At 48.1% G+C, this 20166-nt stretch overlaps 1 protein-coding gene across 1 annotated transcript in view; it reads right to left on the bottom strand.

Annotated features, from left to right (window-relative positions):
- Positions 1 to 16303: 16303 nt before the first annotated feature.
- The window catches only part of LOC147684406 (myosin-4-like), a 67081-nt gene continuing 63218 nt past the window's right edge, over positions 16304 to 20166 (bottom strand). Inside the window, exon 40 of the mRNA XM_086940332.1 lies at positions 16304 to 16458. Within this exon, the coding sequence (XP_086796458.1) occupies positions 16438 to 16458 (21 nt within the window). The 3' untranslated portion in view covers positions 16304 to 16437. The remainder of the gene's footprint in view (positions 16459 to 20166) is intronic.

Consider the following 20166-nt stretch of genomic DNA (forward strand, 5'->3'; position numbering starts at 1 on the left):
CTGCACACAATTGGCCAAGGGCGAGCGCATTGCTCCGCCCATGGCCTATTGGTGTCTATTATGTGCACCAAAGGCCATGTGGTTTCAATTATCGTGCCCAGAAACGGGCGCAATAATTGAAACCACGTCTCGCTGTAGCTCGCGCACCACTTGCAAGGCTTTTTTTTTTATCCATTTCACAGCGAAGCAACTAAATAAAATACTTGCATACGGGGGAATTTGGGACCTTTGGAAGGATGCCCGCCCATAGATCCCTACCTCGTTTTGCTCTAGGGTTTTACTCCAAGGAGTGGGAGGTTGAGCGAGTGAATTAATGAGTTCAGTCTGTGTGGGGAAGAAGAATTCTTTAGTGATATCACATGGAGGCAAAATAGAAGCATTTCAAAGCATACACAAGTGAATGAATAAGGATGCCGAGTTAACAAATAGGTGTATCATTTTTGTGGACTGAGGTGTCTTAGGGAGAACAGTAATAGTTGGAGGTACTAATAGGAGGGAGCACAAAAATATTTCAATATAAAATTCCTAACTCACTAATTCTGAAAAAGGCATGCTTCCTTGCATTCATCTCTTCACAGCCTCAAAGATTGGTGGGTAGAAGAGAAAGTTCTGGAAAGATGAGCCAAAAGAGCGGATAAACAATTTAAGACACCCACCCCACTTCCAAGTTACTTATTCCTTTGGTCCTACTGTTAACTTCTATAGTTAAAATAATGTCATTCAATGCCATGGTTAAAACCTGAGCATACCTTTAGCAAATTATCTGCAACGTCTGCATTAGTGTTCATATTGCTAAATGCATAAAAGACCAAGGGCCAGATGTAGGTAAATACTATTTACCCATTCTTAAATACCGAATTTTACCGATTCGGTATTTAAGAATAGGTAAATAGTATGTAGGTAATTTTTTGGTAAATTTTACAGAATCTGTCAAATTCGGTAAATACTGATTCGGTATTTACCAAATCGGTATTCCCCAATCATTCCTATGGGCCCATAGGAATGAATGAGAATTACCGATTCGGTAAATACCGAATCGGTAATAGGGGGTAGACCTACAAGGGTGGCAGGGGGTCACATTGACACCCTGTATAGTGCATGGGTGCACATGTGGCACACACATGCCCTAAGGGTATGTATGTCTGCCACATGACACTGTTAAAAAAGCACAAAATTGCTTTTTTAATGGTTTTTGTTATTTACCACCAACTTGTAGTTGGTGGTAAATAACGAATCCTTACAAGTGAAAAGCACTCACTTGAGTGCTTCCTACATTAAGGTTTCGGTAATTTACTGAATCGGTATTTAAGAATTTGGTAATTTACTGATTCCTTAAATTACCGATTCGGTAAATTACCGAATCCTCAAATTATGCCCCTACATCCCAAATGCCTAATACCGGTCGGTAACGGCCAAAATTCGGTAATTTCGGCCATTACCGACCGGTATTAGGCTTCCTACATCATGCCCCAAGTGCATGAACTGCAGGATGTTTTGTCGCCAATGCAAACAATGCTTTGTACCAGAAAGAAATCCATGGAAACTGTTTGCAATTGGTACTATGTATATATATTGTGCTCGGTTTCAAAGTGTTTATTAGGAATTCAAGTTGCCATTGCTGAATGCCACAGTTAAATACCAAGGCTGCCCATAGTGATTCCACTTGATGCCTCTTCCTCTGACCACCCTACCCTTAATCCTTCGCTATCTCACTTGTAGGTTCTTCATCATTAAAGCTTTTTTATTTACCTATCTTTATCTTCCTCCTTCCTCTCTTTTCTGCCTCTCACTCTCTTGTTCTGGGTCAAAGTCTGATAATAAAAAAAAGTTGGTCCCACTCCTTCAAAACGAGTGCTAGTCCCTGCAGTTGACACAACCTGCAAACATTGGAAACCGAGGTTCTATGCCACCTACTCAAGCATACTTTTTGATGCTGGGCAAGCCACACTATGTCCAAGTAAGTCAAGTCAAGTCATATAATTTGTATAGCGCACTACATACCCAGAGGGTTTCAAGGCGCTTAGGAAGGGGAGGAGGATTACTTGTCAAATATCCACGTTTTAAGTTGCTTTCTGAATGCTAGGTGGTTCTGGGTAAGGCGAAGGTAAGCGGGGAGTGAGTTCCATGTTTTAGCAGCCAGGTATGAAAAGGATCTGCCTCCCATGGTGGTTCTGTTGATGCGAGGTACAGTGGCGAGGGCTTGGCTGGAAGACCGTAGTCGGCGGGAGGGGGTGTAGAAGGACAGTCGTGAGTTGAGGCAGTCTGGTCCGATGTCGTAGAGTGATTTGTGTGCGTGGGTAAGCAGTCGGAAGGTGATCCTCTTATTGACGGGTAGCCAGTGGAGGTCTTTAAGGTGACCAGAGATGTGTTCGTTGCGCGGGATGTCTAATATGATCCTGGCTGAGGCGTTTTGGATTCGTTGGAGTTTCTTCTGGAGTTTTGCGCTAGTACCTGCGTAGAGGGTGTTTCCGTAGTCCAGTCGGCTCGTGACCAGAGCGTGGGTGACTGTTTTCCTTGTATCGGTGGGGATCCAGCGAAATGTTTTTCTGAGCATGCGAAGAATGTTGAAGCAGGAAGAGGATACGGCGCTGACTTGTCTGTTCATTGAGAGTGAAGAGTCCAGGATAACGCCTAGGTTACGTGCGTGGTCTGTCGGGATGGGTGCTTTTCCGAGGGCTTCCGGCCACCAGGAGTCGTCCCATGCAGAGGGGGATGTACCTAAGATGAGGACTTCTGTTTTGTCAGAGTTCAGTTTCAGACGGCTTTGTTTCATCCATTCGGCAACTTCTTTCATTCCTTCGTGTAGGTTAGTTTTGGCGGTGCTGGGGTCATTGGTGAGAGAAAGGATCAGTTGAGTGTCGTCCGCGTAAGAGATGATGTTGAGGTTGTGTTGGCGTGCGATGGCCGCGAGGGGGCTCATGTATACGTTGAAGAGGGTGGGACTGAGTGAGGATCCTCGTGGTACGCCGCAGATGACTTCAGAGGCCTCGGACTTGAATGGAGGAAGGCGGACTCTCTGGGTTCTTCCGGTGAGGAATGAGGTGATCCATTCAAGTGCTTTTCCTTGGATTCCGATGTTATTGAGGCGTTGTAAAAGGGTGCTGTGGCAGACTGTGTCGAAAGCTGCAGAGAGGTCAAGGAGGATGAGGGCGACTGTGTCTCCATTGTCCAGTAGAGTTCGAATGTCATCTGTTGCTGCGATGAGGGCGGTTTCGGTGCTGTGCTTGGCTCGGAAGCCGGACTGTGAGGAGTCGAGGGATTTGTTGGCTTCGAGGAATGCGGCGAGCTGGTTGTTGACAGCTTTCTCGATGACTTTGGCAGGGAATGGAAGAAGCGAGATGGGGCGGTAATTTCTGAGTTCGGTGGGGTTCGCTGTTGGTTTTTTCAGAAGGGCGGTGAGTTCAGCGTGTTTCCAGTCTTCCGGGAAGGTGGCGGAGTTGAAGGAGCAGTTGATGACGTCTCGGAGGTGCGGTGCTATGACGGAGTCTGCTTTGTTGAAGATGTGGTGAGGACATGGGTCTGTGGGGGATCCTGAGTGGATGGAATTCATCAGGCGGATGGTGTCCTCAGTGGAGATTGGGTTCCAGTCGTTAAGGGTGTTCACGGGGGGAAGATGATCAGCAAGTGGTAGGGTGGGTTGGTTTCCGGGTTGGTTGTCAAAGCTGTTGTGGATGTCTGCAATCTTGTTGTGGAAAAATTAGGCTAGGGAGTCGCAGAGGGTTTGAGAGGGGGTGATGTCGTTGGAGTTGGCCGAGGGATTGGAAAATTCCTTGACGATGTTGAAAAGTTCCTTGCTGTTGTGGGCGTTGTTGTCAAGTCGATCCTTGAATGCTGTTTTCTTGGCTTTTCGGATCAGTTGGTGGTGAGTGCGGGTGGCGCTTTTGAAGGCGTCCTTGGTGCTGGTGGTTGGGTCTTTTTTCCAGGCCTTTTCAAGGGAGCGGCAGAGTTTCTTGGACTTCTTGAGATCATCGTTGAACCATGAGGCTTTCTTGCTGCCAGGTTTGCTTTGACGTTTTTTCAGTGGACCTAAGGTGTCGGCGGTGTTGGATAACCATAGGGTGAGGTTGGCGGCGGCTTCGTTAGCGTTAGAAGAGAGGGCTGGGGAGTTTCGAAGGAGCGATGCGGAGATTTGGTCCGTGGTGATTTTGTTCCAGTTTCTTTGCAGGGTAGGTTGGAGGTGGATGTTGGGTTTTGGTTTGTTGTAGGTGAAGTGAACGCAGCTGTGGTCAGTCCAGAGGAGATCCGTAGTGTGGCTGAAGGAGACATGATTGCTGGAGGTGAAGATGGGGTCGAGTGTGTGACCTGCGATGTGGGTGGGGGAAGTGACTAGTTGTTTAAGTCCGAGGTTGGCGAGGTTGTCCAAGAGGGTGGTGGTGTTGCGGTCGTTGATCTTTTCAAGGTGAAAGTTGAGGTCTCCCAAAAGGATGTAGTCTTTGGAGGGGAGCGCGTGTGGAGTGATGAAGTCCGTGATGTCTTCACTGAATTTTGCGCGGGGTCCTGGTGGTCTGTAGAGGAGGGTGCCTCTGAGTGTGGTTTTGGGGTCGATGTGGATCTGGAAGTGAAGGTGTTCGGAGTTGGCGAGGTTGGCGTCAGAGCTGGTTGAGATGCGGATTGATTTCTTATGGACGATAGCGATTCCTCCTCCTGTGTGGCTGGTACGGTCTTTGCGAGTGATCTTATAGTCTTCAGGGATGGCAATGGTGATGTCTGGAGCGGAGGAAGCATTCATCCATGTTTCCGTCAGGAAGGCGATGTCCGGAGAAATGGTGTCTAGTAGATTCCATAGGTCAATGGCGTGCCTGTGGACTGATCGGGTGTTGAGAAGGATGCATTGAAGGTGATTGGGGTCGGGGATCTGTGGTGTGGTCGTAGCGGAGATGTTGACAGTGCCGATGAATTTGCAGGAGTAGCAAGAGAAAGGTCCATGGGTGTGTCCAGGAGCGGCTTGGACGCAGTTGGGGGCGCGACCGGGGTTAAGGGCTAGGAGGGTGGCGGCATCGTAGGTAATGCGGGAGGGCTGGGGAGCGCGAGGGGCAGGGGGTCTGGCGCTGGGCGCGGTCCAGGCGCGGACGGGCGTAGACGGGCTTACCTTTGGCGCACCTTCGGCGCGACTGGGGCGCGGTCGCTGCGCGTAAACGCTGCGCGCGGGAGCTACTGTCATAAATGGAAGGTGGAGGGGGAGGGGCGAGGGCTGTTTATCTGGGAGGCGGGGCGGGCTCAGCAAGCACAACAACAACAACAGGGACAAAATGGAGGGGGGAGCAGAGCAGGGCGCCGGGGGGATATCGCGCAAAAATCAAATAGCAGAGCAGAGATGGTACAGGCAGGCAAACGCTATTAAATGTCAGGCGAACAAAAATAAACAATGGCACAGTGATAATCAAAGCAGCACAGCATGTACGATACCGAGTCTCGGCAGAGACACAGGGGAGCGAACCACTCAAGGCAGAGGCGAAGAGGGGTCACAGCGCTGCAAGGACCAGGGGCGCCGTAAATAGGTAGTGGGAGGGCTGTTTAGCTGGGAGGCGGGGCGGGCTCAGCAAGCACAACAACAACAACAGGGACAAAATGGAGGGGGGAGCAGAGCAGGGCGCCGGGGGGATATCGCGCAAAAATCAAATAGCAGAGCAGAGATGGTACAGGCAGGCAAATGCTATTTAAATGTCAGGCGAACAAAAATAAACAATGGCACAGTGATAATCAAAGCAGCACAGCATGTATGATACCGAGTCTCGGCAGAGACAACTGAAAACAATCTTATAAGTGCTTAGAAACAGTCTGAGGCACTATTTAAGTAGCTTGATATTTAGGAGATTATATATGGCATTGGTGTTAGTGAAGTTCCAATTCAATTAATGATTAATAAAAACAATTACCAAAAGTCTGTAATTCCACACACTATTACCATTAGAAAGTAACTTAGCATTGTTTTCAGGCATGTTTCTCGAAGGAAAAACAAAAAAGCAAGAAAAATATTACATGGCACTTAAGGACTAAAATAAAGGGCAAACAGTGGCAGACGTGGACAAACATTCTTGTACTTCCTTAGGATTCTCTGTATTCAAATTGTGCAAATGTCTAGAAATAATAGCTACTCACAACCGATAAAAACATACATAATAAAACACAGATTTCAAAACATACGAATCAAAACATGTGTATCCGGACATACACCACCCAAAGTATGTAAAAAGATTAAAGTGCTCTCAATGTTTCTACAGCTTTCAGCAGAGTGGTGTTTCAAATTACTTTATTTTCCTGCCACTTTAGTCTTTTAAATGTAAATCAGATCTCAGCTCCATTAAAACAGGCATGGTAGTGATATGATGGGTCTCAGGCCAACCAAGACCTGCATTTCCAGACCCGGGCCACACTGGAGAGATGTTGAGGCCGCCAAAGGGCATAGAGTGTATCTGGTGGTGTCTTGACTGATATCTTGCAGATCACAAGCACATTTCAAAGCCCCACTAATTAGATGTTGACCCCTCCACCCCACCCCCCATGTGCCAACAATGAATAAAGTGCTGTTTAGACTGTGGTGTTAAGGGTCACAGGCACATACCCCACTGAAAGGAAGTTAAACACATCAATGTGCATACAGAGAATGAAATACAGTCTAGGTTGCCAGGCACATTTCATAACCTGTTTAATTAATGCCCCCAAGAGTGCACGAGGTAAATAAAGTGCTATCTAGATGGCTACATTGCAAATCACAGGTCCATCTCAGAAGACTCACTAAAAAGACATTTACCCCCCCCCCCCACCCAGTGTGCATGCAGTAAATAGAACACAATTTAGACTGCTGCACTGAAGATCACAAACAGGAGCCTCACTAAGAAAGGACTGTGCCCCCCACCGCGGTATGCATTCAGAGAATAAGGAGCTTTCTAGAATGCTACACTGCAGATCACAGGGACATTTCATGATGCATTCACTTAACGCAATGATGACTATTGCAATACAGATGACCACTTAAGATAACAGGAAAAAACAACACAGGGTCCTGGCTGTTTCCAGTAAGGCTAAGCCAAATATAACTATAGAACGAAACACTGGCCAATACTGGATAAACTTCAAAAAAGATCTAATTGGAACCTATATGAATCAAACATAACGTTCCTTTTTACGTCATAAGTCAAATTTTTATTTTACTAGTTGAGCATTGCAATTGAAATCATGTCAAAAACTTTAATCTGCATGTGTAGACAATTAGAAGGTTAGACGTATCAAACCAGCAACTTTATACATATTTACAATTTACAATTTAGACACATTCACACAACTATACATAAACAACACAATAAGGCCCTTTGTCAACAAAAAAATAAGTAGTGAAAACAATAAATGGTATAATTTCCTTAGTTCAGACTATTTACATTTAAATGTATTGAACATAAATTCTTATTTTTAAAGTCAAGGATGACAACCATACCAAAGAATTCTTTTGGGTAAATATTAAATGATAATCACTTATGGGCTACACTTACCTCTATTGGCAAGAGGTGAGGAAACCTAAAAGCGAACGTGAGTATAAATGTAGTCAAGGACTTGTAAGAGTGTGAAGCATATAGGGCAGGTGTTTTGCTCTGTTAGACAGAACTTACCGGGCTGTGGGGTTCTTACAGCTTACTGCCCGTAAGTTGTAGTCCGTATTATTCAGACTTCAATTTCACCTGAAAAGGGACATACAATTAGACTACTGTTTAGGAAAAAAGTGGGGGGAGGCGGGGGGGTTTCGGCCGCTGCATCGCTGCTGAAGTCCGGGGGGCAAGCTTCTTACCTAAAGTGAAACGCCGGTCGCGTCTAACGATACACAGCAAGTGAATGCGGGACGCTTGAGTCCTACATCGGTATTTACCCGGAAGGGTTTTGGAAGCACGTGACTCACCAATAAACAAATGTCATGGTCACATACTCGTTTAAAGACATCGGATGAGGCTACATATATAATTAAAAGACATCAGATTGATGGGAAGTGGAATGATCATGCATTTATTTTGAATATTTCTGAAATTTCATTCAGACCCGTCATTGCAGTGCTATACTTTATTATGAGCAGAGCTTCTCGCTGACTGGGTCTTCTTTCAGTATCTCCTCCTCTCGGGTCTGAGTCTATTTTTGACAGAATAGTCCATTTGAAGTCATCTTCACGATGCTTATGTATCTGCCAGTTTAGAACCAATGGTGCATTTAGCGTTTCATTTCTCAAGCGTGATTTATGCTGCGTAATACGCTGCCTTGCTTCCTGTGATGTCTTCCCATCAATCTGATGTCTTTTAATTATATATGTAGCCTCATCCGATGTCTTTAAACGAGTATGTGACCATGACATTTGTTTTCAAATTCAGGCAGCATTCAAGCCCTAATACAACGCTCCTTTACATCTCGATCCGCTAAAATTACATCGTCGGAATTACAATTGTAAACAAAGACATCTGCCTTTCACACGGAACATAGAAGAAATACTTTCCGTGTTCATTGGTGAGTCACGTGCTTCCAAAACCCTTCCGGGTAAATACCGATGTAGGACTCAAGCGTCCCGCATTCCCTTGCTGTGTATCGTTAGACGCGACCGGCGTTTCACTTTAGGTAAGAAGCTGGCCCCCCGGACTTCAGCAGCGATGCAGCGGCCGAAACCCCCCCGCCCCCCCTCTTTTTTCCTAAACAGTAGTCTAATTGTATGTCCCTTTTCAGGTGAAATTGAAGTCTGAATAATACGGACTACAACTTACGGGCAGTAAGCTGTAAGAACCCCACAGCCCTGTAAGTTCTGTCTAACAGAGCAAAACACCTGCCCTATATGCTTCACACTCTTACAAGTCCTTGACTAAATTTATACTCACGTTCGCTTTTAGGTTTCCTCACCTCTTTCCAATAGAGGTAAGTGTAGCCCATAAGTGATTATCATTTAATATTTACCCAAAAGAATTCTTTGGTATGGTTTCATGTGTTGTCGTGTTTCTTTTTGTCTAGTGTGATTTTCAAAATCGTTGATTGCTCATCTCACACAAATTTGGCCATTGACAGAATTTATAAGGTACAGTGGAGTTGCCAGCTGGTGGCGTGTTTATGTAATTCTCTATTTAAGAGCTGATTATTTAATCATGCATTTGGTCTTTGTTTTAGAAATGGTTGGTCCTGATGAAAACCCCGACATCAGGGGTTTGAAACGCGTCGACCAGAACTAAAATTTGACTGGACTCTTTGTCAGCTACGAACATTCACAAATTGTCATCCTTGACTTTAAAAATAAGAATTTATGTTCAATACATTTAAATGTAAATAGTCTGAACTAAGGAAATTATACCATTTATTGATTTCACTACTTATTTTTTTGTTGACAAAGGGCCTTATTGTGTTGTTTATGTATAGTTGTGTGAATGAAGGATGAATGTTGTTTGTAGGATGTGTCTAAATTGTAAATTGTAAATATGTATAAAGTTGCTGGTTTGATACGTCTAACCTTCTAATTGTCTACACATGCAGATTAAAGTTTTTGACATGATTTCAATTGCAATGCTCAACTAGTAAAATAAAAATTTGACTAATGACGTAAAAAGGAACGTTATGTTTGATTCATATAGGTTCCAATTAGATCTTTTTTGAAGTTTATCCAGTATTGGCCACTGTTTTGTTCTACACTTAAGATAACAAGCATTTGCAGTGCAATAGGTCTCGCATTACTGAAAGTTTGAGCTATTGCTTTTGCAAACAATAATGCAACGCCAATAGCTCAAACTTTAAGTAATACGAGACCTATTGCATTGCAAATGCTTGTTTTTCTCTTGAAGGTTCACTATTCATCGACTGCTCAGAATGTTAGGCCTACCAAATATAAAACAGCAATCCCCACCATATCACTGTTGTAAGTCTCACCAAGTTTGTGAAGGTATGCATGCGTGTGTCTCTGCTTTTACCTAGTGACATGTTACATAAAAATAAACAAACAAATACTTGAATACCTGTGTTTCAAGCAGCATACTCTGTACATTTGTGTACAAAAAGGTGTATGTATTTTTTTCTGCTCACAATACAGGGTACATGGGGATTTCAATAGAATATTTGAGGGGCTCTATAACACCTATATACATATGACATGTCTGCCTGTGCAACCGAATGACAGAGCAGCACTGAGAAGATTTGACCACCTATAGGAGAAGCTACCCGTTTCTTAAGCTACCATCTTCAGATGCATAACACATCTGAAAATACATGTACAAATAGACATATACCTCAGTCACGAGAGGATGCAGACCTTTAAACTTGATTGCTTGCACTTCCCATTTGAGTACAGAAAACCTGTTAAACTACGTTGGTTAAGTTAAGATGGTAAGCTTCAATCTGGCACCCACCTTGTCTGTAACAAGCCGGATCTTTGTAACTTTGTAGATTGCATACTCTCAGATATACACTTAGAGAAAAAAAACGTTGTCAATGAGGTTGGTTCACAGGTACATAAACAATTTGCGTTTGGAAATGTAGTAAATTGCAAATAACCAACAGAATCAAATACAAATAATGGATTATTTTCAAATAGAGGCAGACAATTAGCCTTTGAGCCAAGATGACACATGTAACTTGCCCTTTTGCCCCACTGGCAACTAAGGACTAACAGGATTCAGGTCCTTGTAGTAACGGAGCCACCCGGCCCGTCCACACACGCAGTCACGCACACACACACCCCGAGGGCGGGACCGCCTGAGGGGATAAATAAACGGGCACAAGACCACTCGGGGTCTTCGGCCCAGAAATATAGTGAGAGTCTGTGTCTTCATTGTGTGTATGTAGGCCCTAATCAGTGGCATAGGCATTCCCCTTGCCCCGGTGGCCTCCGTCACCACACTGGTCTATCCCACGCCTCGCCCCCGCGGACATTCGCCGGCCCTGTGCCCCTTGTCCGCGGCGCTCACGCTTCCTGCGCTCGAGCCACTGCCGAGACCGCGTTGCGGGTGCCTACCCCATGGAGCACACCTCCTGGAAAGGCTCGCGCCTGTCCGGCACCCACGGAGAACGATTGGCGGCCCAGCGCCACGAGCAACACCCAGGTGAAGCCTTTCCTGTGCGGAGGCGGCCGCGGTGTGCGCCTCTCTTCCCCGCGTTCCACCGCCTCCGCCTGCTGGCCCGGGTGCTCACATTTCCTGGTTGCGCGCTCCTGCATGTGATGCGGCCAACGTGCGGGACCTCGCACTAGGGTCCGCGTGCTGTGGAGGCTCGCACGGAGGGACTGTGTTGGCCCTCGCGAGCTGGAGCCAGTGCGATCTGAGCCCCCTCCGCTCCTCGTGTCTCGCTGCCCTCGCGTGGCTTGCATCCTGACCCCACCGCTGCTCCTCTCCTCTCGCTGGCTCTGCACACAGCCCCCCCTTCACATCAGCTGGTGGCCTCTACGCCCTCATCAGGCCCCAACTCCGTGCCTGCACCAGCAGTTGGGCGTGGCCTGCTCCTAGGCCCGGAGTGACACAAAACTGCGCCCCACGTGCCCCCGGTGGACAGCCATTTCGTGTGGAGGGGCGTGAAAGGTGTTGAGGCAGCCACAGGGCACACTTACCTGCCAGGAGGGGCAGCCCATCATTGTGTGCAGGAGCACAGGACCTCCACTGCGCCACGCCACCAGCTGCACCTCGTGGCAATGAGTAATCCGGCCGCCCCCGGCGGCGCCGTTCAGCAAGGCGCGCCGGCTCCGCAAAAGGCCGCCCCCCAGGTCAATGCTCCCGCCCCGGTTGTCCAGCAGGCTCCTGTTCCTCCCGGCCACGGCATTGCTGCCCCGCAACTGCCGTTCAGCGAGCTTTCAGACCCGTCCACCGCCGCGGCACGATGGTGCTCCTGGATCGGTCGCCTGGACCACTACTTCGTTGGCGTCAGAGAGACGGATGGGAAAGTAAAGAGGTCGCTACTCGTGTGCTATGGCGGAGCTGAACTTTATGACCTGTTTGAGACGCTGCCGGACAGGGTCAAAGATGATGACTACGTCGAGGTGGTTCCTGCTCTAAATCGCCACTTTGATCCTCAGATCAACCCGGACTACGAGTGGTTCAAACTTCGACAGGCGCGGCAAAGGGACACAGAGACCGTCGACGCCTATTACGCCCGCCTAAGGAAACTTGCCACCTCACTGCCAGATCAGAGACTGGAAATTCGTGCCCAGCTCATTCAAGGCTGCAGGTCCGTTCAGCTCAGGCGTCTAATTCTCCGACAACCCCACATTTCTCTTGACGACAACAGGTTCTCGCAAGATCTCATGAACTGTCCAACACGCAGGCTGACGAGATGGAGGCGGCCCTGAATCGTCCTGTAGCGGCGACACGGACACCTGCAATCAAGGAGGAGAGGGTAGACGTGATCCGCAGACGGCCTCAACAGTTGAGGGGAGGTGCAAGGACTCCGCAGACCCCCATGTGCGGCAACTGTGGAATGGACCATCATGCAGGGGCGAGATGTTCTGCGAAGGGGAAAACGAGCTCAGAGTGCAGCAAACTTAACCACTTCGCAAAAGTGTGCTGAAGCAGTGGTGGACGACGCAACAATTCTGGCTCACGCGGACTCACGCAGGGAGTGCGTCAGCTGACGCTAGAGGATCCAGGACCCTGCAGTGACACAGCACGATCAGCTTTCAATCTCGAAGACGACGACAATGATATGTTCTTTGTGTCGTTCGTCGGCAGGGAAGGCTCCAGAAGGCGACCACCACCAATGTGCGACATCACTGTTGCAGGTTACCCGGTGCATGCCCTGATAGATACAGGGGCGTCGGTCAATGTAATGGACAGTATTCAGTACGACAAATTATTGCCTCGCCCCCCTCTTCTGCCATCCAGAGCGAAGATATACACGTACGACAGTGATGAACCACTCCCTCTACGTGGAGTCATGGAGGTGGAAATAGCCAGCAATGGACAGACCCTGAAAACAAGATTCCACGTCACGGAAGGAAAGAGAGGGACTCTCCTCAGCTGTCATACAGCGGAAGACTTGAAGCTTGTATTCTTCGTGAACCAGTTACACGAGCTACATGCGGAGGAAATGCTGAAGGACTCGGCTGCCTCAAGGGAAAGACTTTCAAGCTGCACGTGGACCACACGGTCCGGCCGACAGCATTGAGACATAGGAGAGTGCCATTCCACCTGCGGCCCCATGTAGAGGAAGAACTTCGAAAGCTGCAAGAATTTGGGGTCATCGAGAAGGTGTCGGGCCCGACAACGTTGGTTTCGCCCCTCGTTGTTGCCCTAAAACCGAAGCAGCCAGGAGCCATTCGACTGCGCGTCCACATGCGCCTACCAAATAAGGCCATGAAGCGAGAGCGCCATCTTACACCTACGATGGATGACATAGTCGTAGATTTGAATGGGGCCCGGTGGTTCACCAAGTTAGATCTCAAAGCGGGATACCACCAACTGGAGCTCCACCCAGACAGCAGCAACATCACCACATTTTCTACACACGTTGGTTTGCGCCGATACAAGAGGCTAAGCTTCGGTGTCTCCTCAGCAGCAGAAGTTTTTCAAAATGCCATAAGGGAGACGCTCTCTGGGCTATCTGGTGTAATCAAGTTGAGCAATGACATTTTGGTTTTCTCTAAGACCCTCGAAGACCACCACATCCATCTCAGGGCCACTCTGCAGCTCCTGGCAGATCATGGGCTCACCCTGCACCGAGCAAAGTGTTCCTTTTACCAAGAGTCCGTAGACTTCTTTATCTACATTTTCTCCAGGGACGGGCTACGCATTGACTCAAGAAAGGCAGAAGCCATCTGCTCAGCACCAAGGCTGACAACAGCTACGGAGGTCCGAAGCTTCTTGGGGATGGCCACATACTGTGGCCGGTTCATCCCCAACCTCGCGCCCCTGTCCGAGCCCCTTCGGGTCCTGACCAAGGCAGGACAAGCATGGATGTGGTCAGCAAACGAAAATGCGGCATTTCAAGAGCTCAAAAGTGCCCTCATCGACGACAGGGTGATGGCGAACTTCCGCCCGAAAAGGCGCACGGAGGTCGTTGTTGACGCAAGCCCCGTTGGCCTCGGAGCTGTTCTCATGCAGGAGACAGAATCAAGAGATTGGGTACCCACTGCCTGCACCAGCAGGGCGCCGACCACCACGGAAATGCGTTATGCCCAGATTGAACGCAAAGCATTGGCGATAAAATGGGCAAGCCAACACTTCCACCTATACCTCTATGGCCATGAATTCTGTGTAATCACAGACCCCAAGCCACTTGTCCTGCTGTTTGCTGGAACCGCTAGGCTTGCCCCACCCCAGATAGAAAGGCGGGCGTACAATTGCAGACTTATCGCTTTGAAGTACACTTTTGACCTGGAGCAGACAATCCGGCTGATTTTCTGTCGCGCAACCCAAACGCAGCCCTACCAGCTCCCATGCAAGACGAGGTCGAGGAGGTTGAAGAGTTCGTGCAAATGATCTCACAGGAGGCCTGTCCTGTTGCCCTCATGCTGGAAAGCATAGGAAAAGCCACGGAGTCGGACGAATGTTTTATGAAAGTAAAGAACACGCTGACCAATCGGAACTGGAAGCACTTCCTCGACGGCGTCAGTTCTCTCACAGCAACGGAGCAAGTTTTTTGGCAACAAGTCTGGAGAGCTCAGAGCGAACTCAGCGAAGACCCTCACGGGGTGATACTACGGGGCACCTCACTCGTGATCCCAACAAGTCTGCAGATGGAGGTACTTCGGCTAGCACATCAGGGTCACCAAGGTGCGTCCAAGACCAAAGCCCGACTAAGAAGCAAAGTGTGGTTTCCTGGGATGGACGCCATGGTGGAAGAGGTGGTGTGTAACTGCCACTCATGCACCATCACGAGCAGTGATCCGGTGCCAAACCCCGTAATCACAGAAGAACCCTGCCTCGAGCCGTGGTCCAACCTGAGCATCGACTTCGGTTCAATCCCGGATGGTCAGAGTACCCTCGTGCTCATCGACTCGCATTCACGATTTCCCATAGTGGAAGTAGTACCCTCGATGGCGTTCCCACATGTCAAGACAGTCCTAGATCGAGCATTCTCTTTGATGGGTCTGCCGGAGGAGATCCGGTCGGACAACGGGCCATTCAAGCCTATCTGGCGTCCCGTGGCATCCGGCACTGGAAAATTACCACACAGTGGCCCCAGGCAAATGGGGAAGTGGAGCGGTTCATGCGCACGCTGAACCGAGCTCTCCGGATTGGGGTAGAAAAGGGAGATGCTGCTGAAGAGTGCATCTCACAATTCCTTAGTGCCTACCGCCACACACCGCATTGCACTACCCGGTGTGCCCCAGCACACCTACTGTTCAGAAAAGTCCCCAGAGACTGTGTGCCGGCGGACCTGTCCTGGAGTCTCCCGGAACTCGACCAGAACGCCACCCAGAACAGGAGGAAACTGACAAACAACAGAGCAAGCCAAGCTCGAAGAGCTCAACCCATGACCATCGTAGTTGGAGACAAAGTGATATTAAAAGACCGACATCCAAACTGGAAATACCGCACTGCCTACGAGGTATGGGAGGTAGTCAACATTCAGGTACCCATTTTGTCGGCGGCACGAGGCACCCGAGTGGTCACTCGGAACACGTCATGGTTCAAGAGAGTCCCCAGAGAGCAGGGGTCAGCAGATCAACAGGCCGAAGATATCGAACATGGAGAAGGACCAGCCTCCGCAGAGACTTCCCAGTGCCTAGGAGAAGAAAGGCTGAAACAACTTGAGGCCGAACCAGAGACAACCGGCAACAGGGAAAGCGCCGCGGAGAGTCAAAATATTCCTGCAGCACATCCCCAAGATGCGGAAGCAAACGAGAAACCCCGGAGCCAGAGGTATGCTCTCCGGCCGAACCCGACCCCCAGTCAAAGACTATGCATGGTGTATGAAGAAGATCTAATGCTCACCCAAGCAGAGACTATGTGTCCGAAAGATTGGAGGGATGTAATAACGGAGCCACCCGGCCCGTCCACACACGCAGTCACGCACACACACACCCCTTGGGCGGGACCGCCCGAGGGGATAAATAAACGGGCACGAGACCGCTCGGGGTCTTCGGCCCAGAAATATAGTGAGAGTCTGTGTGTCCTCATTGTGTGTATGTAGGCCCTAATCAGTGGCATAGGCATTCCCCTTGCCCCAGTGGCCTTGTCACCACAGTCGTAATGGCTTGGGTTGTAATGGACTGCTTTCTTCATTGGGTAGTCCCTGACGTTCTACATCCCCTAACAAAGGCCTTCAGACGTGATACAATTATTACTCAGACACTCACTCACTCACCCCTCAAACAAGTACTCACAGGATTATAAAGTAAAAAATGTTGATGCAGAGATAAATCAGCCAGACAGCTTGGTAATGTTTTTATTGTGGAAGAGGTAGACATAAAGAAACAAAAATATATAGAAACATTGAAAGAAAAGAACAAGGGAATTTACATTTTGCAAATGTCAGTTTCTTTGCTTGTTGAGGGAAGCATGATTACTCTTCACTCTCTGTTTTCTAGGAGAAAATAAAATCAAGTTTATTAAAATAGTTATGTGAAAGTTACATATAAATTGTTGCAATCTCCTGAATATATGATTACATTACTGAACCATCTGATACTAAGAAACCAATAATAATAACAATAATAATTATTATTATTTTTATTATTATTATTATTGTTGTACCAAGACACAAGCCAAATCCTCAAGTAGGGATAAATTAAGAGGGTACAGACAGTATAGCTGTGCAGATTATTTTTTCATTGTATTGAATGCAACCCCACTTTATCCATTTATCTGATACTTTATGATTCCACAGTTTTAACTTAAATGATAGAAGATAGATATTATCAAATTCTCAGTAACTAATGCATCAGAACCCTCACATGACTAGCAATGAAAACTGACATTTTGAGGACGTGGCTTCCAACATATTATTTAAGGACGACTTTTTGGGTATGCCAGAGTGCTTGACTCCAAGATGGCCAAACACTTGTGAGGCTCTTTGTACCCGATAAACTATTTATTTACCAGCAGCTGGAGACAACAATTTCGGATCCTCTGATGGAGAGTGAGTCAATTATGGCCCGAGAGCCTGACCACAGAAAAAAGTATGGCGCAAACTGTGATGCAGCCGAGAATATCGGCCTGGAATGGACCCATGGGAGCCGACTGAGAGTGAATATAACTGTTTCTTGCATGCTGTATCATAGAGGCAGGAACAAGTGGTCCCGGGGCAAGAGCTGACATGGGTGGGATTGGCTTCATGGCAGCTCTGGTGACAGCCTGGCCTTTCGGAGGGACTGAGCTCACTTGAGGGAGAGGGGCTGAGGCTGCACAGGGCCTGCTCGAGGCATAGACCACTGACCGGCCGGGGGAGGCCTGGCCTTTCGGAGGGACTGAGCTCACTTGAGGGAGAGGGGCTGAGGCTGCACAGGGCCTGTTCGAGGCATAGACCACTGACCGGCCGGGGGAGCTGGGCCCCACTCTTCACCCTACTGGTAGACCTGAATATCTGCAGTGCCACCCAACCACTGAGGGCTGGTGTCTCCCTAGGAGGGGAATTTCTTCCCCTGTATTCTTCACCTCTACACCTGGTCTGAGAAAGAGGAAGAGGTGTGGCGAACGAAGCGGTGCACGACTCAAAGTAGCCAGACACAAAGAACCTCCTCCTACGTATGTAAAAAAAAGTCTCATGTATATGGTGACAAAAAGCTAGATACTTATCCAATAGGGTCACAAATTAACAACGACCCTGAATAAGCATGAAAAATGCATTTCAACTGCAAAATACACTTTTCTATCCTAGAGGATGATATGGCTGACCAAAAGTAGAAGCTCTTAGACATGGCCAAAATCCTCTCCATAATTAATTCCAAGAATGAAGATTTGGAAGGTAGGCCCATGCACAATACTTTGTGTGTGGTGGGTGTCCTGAATTCACAAATTTCGATAATATCCTTCTTAAATCCTTATTTGGGACTGAGCATCCTTTCCCTCTGTTCACTGTAGAGAGGGATGTACGTCATGACAACGCGGGCTTTTACACTGCGCTGCCATTACGACGAAACCATTACAACGCAAGTCATTACAACGACTTGCGCTGTAGGCCCTGGATTTTGGAATAGTATGATTTACTATTCCAACTCCAGCCTACGCAGCAGTAGGGAAGGTGTTGGAATAGTAAATCTACTATTCCTTAGTCTCTAGCGCCATCCAGCGCAAGTCGTTGTAACGACTTGCGTTGTAATGGCAGCGCCGTGTAAAGCCCGCGTTGTCATGGCTGCCTCCCGTAGAGAGAGGGCACTAGTACCTTGAGCTCACTCTCCCCCCTCCTAACGCACCACCCACCCTGATTATTGACAGGCTACTCAATTTTAAAGATTGGATACTGTGCTGCAGCAGTTACAGGAGTGACCGGCATTATTCTTTGAGGGAATCTCTATATGAATGTTCCCAAACTTTTCAATTACAGTGCAAACGGAGTGGCATGTGTTTTTGTCAATGAATTGCAAGCTGCGCCAAGCAGGCATACCATAGGTTATGTTATGCACAGTGTGCCTGAAGTTTATGCATCGGGATAAACCATCACGTGTTCCCCATCCTTTAAAGTGCCTCACAATTTGTGTAGCATATTCCTCTCAACTCCAAGAAAGACTCAGCCAAAAACCATGTTACATCTTAGTAGAACCTAAACGATGTGGAATGATGTGACTATGAGAATCGTTTTGCTTGCAGTCTGATTTGAGCAAATTGTGGAAATATTTTTGTGATGGATCCTTCTACCTGCAGATTCCTCATCCCTAGAACAATCTCCAAGCATCAGATTGGATCCAGAAAGGAGAGGTTCCTCTTTCCGGCAATTTCAGCCGCTCCAGCAGCAACCGATCCCTTTGTTCGCCAATATAGGGGATCTACCTTGCAACCCTACTCCTAGTCTTCTTCCACCCCTGCACCTCAAGGAAAGCAGGCCTAGTTTGTACCTCCAACCTCACACGGAGCCTCTGGTCCGGGTGACCCATTGTCTTACACCCTAAATGGGCATTATTTTGGCCCAGATCCTTCAAATTATAGAAAAGGGCTACATCCATCCCTTCCGTTAGATTCCGCCCTCCACCCCACCCCCTTCAACACCGCCAGATCATTTGGCTATTTTGCAGCAAGTGGCAGCTCTCCTTCTGAAGGGAGTGGTGGAGTTAGTGCCAGACATGGAAATAGATTGCTACACATATTACTTCCTGGTCACCAAGAAGGACAGTGGCCTGCAACCCATTCTAGATCTCAGGAGCCTGAATGTCTTCCTCAAAAAGGGTAAGTTCAAGATGCTGACCCTGACTCAAGTCTACTGGCATAGAGCTTGGAGACTGGATAGTGTCACTGGACTTGCAGGGTGGGCACTTCCACATCCCTATCCTGCTGTCCATAAGAAGAAGTACTTGCGATTTGCAGTGGGTTCTATGTGGTACTACACTTTGGGTTGACATCGGCACCTCAAGTCTTCACCAAATCTCAACGGTGGCCCTTCCGATGACTCTAGTCCATAGTGTTGGTACTGAACACCACCATTCTCTGCTCCTTCCCTCCTTCCCTCCTTTACAGAGGATCTCAGACATCAAGGATATGATTCCATCTTTTCAGTCAGGTGCAAGAGTTCCAGTTCTGAGAGTCCCGTGAATCATAGATCTGCTGGCTTCCTGCATTCTCCTAGTCAGGGACTCATGTTCGTTCTCACATGAGGGCCATGCAATGGTGCCTCCACAGCCAGTGACTACTGTACGGGGAGACTTGTCAGATTCCATTGTGATATTTCCCCATGCTGTGGCGGATGTGGCTTGGTGGGGGAACGAGGCGAACCTGACATACAGGATGGTCTTTCCTTCCCTTCCAGACGTGGCTACGGTAGTGATGGATGCTTCCATGCTGGGGTAGGGAGCTGATCTGGAAAATTTAGAGATATGGGGCCTCTGGTCTCTTGAGGAGCAGGTCCTTCATATCGACCTGCTAGAATTGCCAGCAATTCGTCTGGCACTGAAAGTCTTCTACCTCGCCATCGTAGGCCGGTCCGTCCAGATCTTGACAGACAACCCAACTGCGATGTGGTATGTGAACAAGCAAGAGGGAGTAGGGGCTCATCTAATTTGTCTGAAGGCTTTGAAACTGTGGTGTTGGGCACACAACAAGGGATCTGGCTCACCGCCAAAGACCTAGCGTGGTCTCTGAAGGT

The sequence above is a fragment of the Lissotriton vulgaris genome, chromosome 10 (genome assembly GCF_964263255.1).
Source record: "Lissotriton vulgaris chromosome 10, aLisVul1.2, whole genome shotgun sequence".
Taxonomy (NCBI): domain Eukaryota; kingdom Metazoa; phylum Chordata; class Amphibia; order Caudata; family Salamandridae; genus Lissotriton; species Lissotriton vulgaris.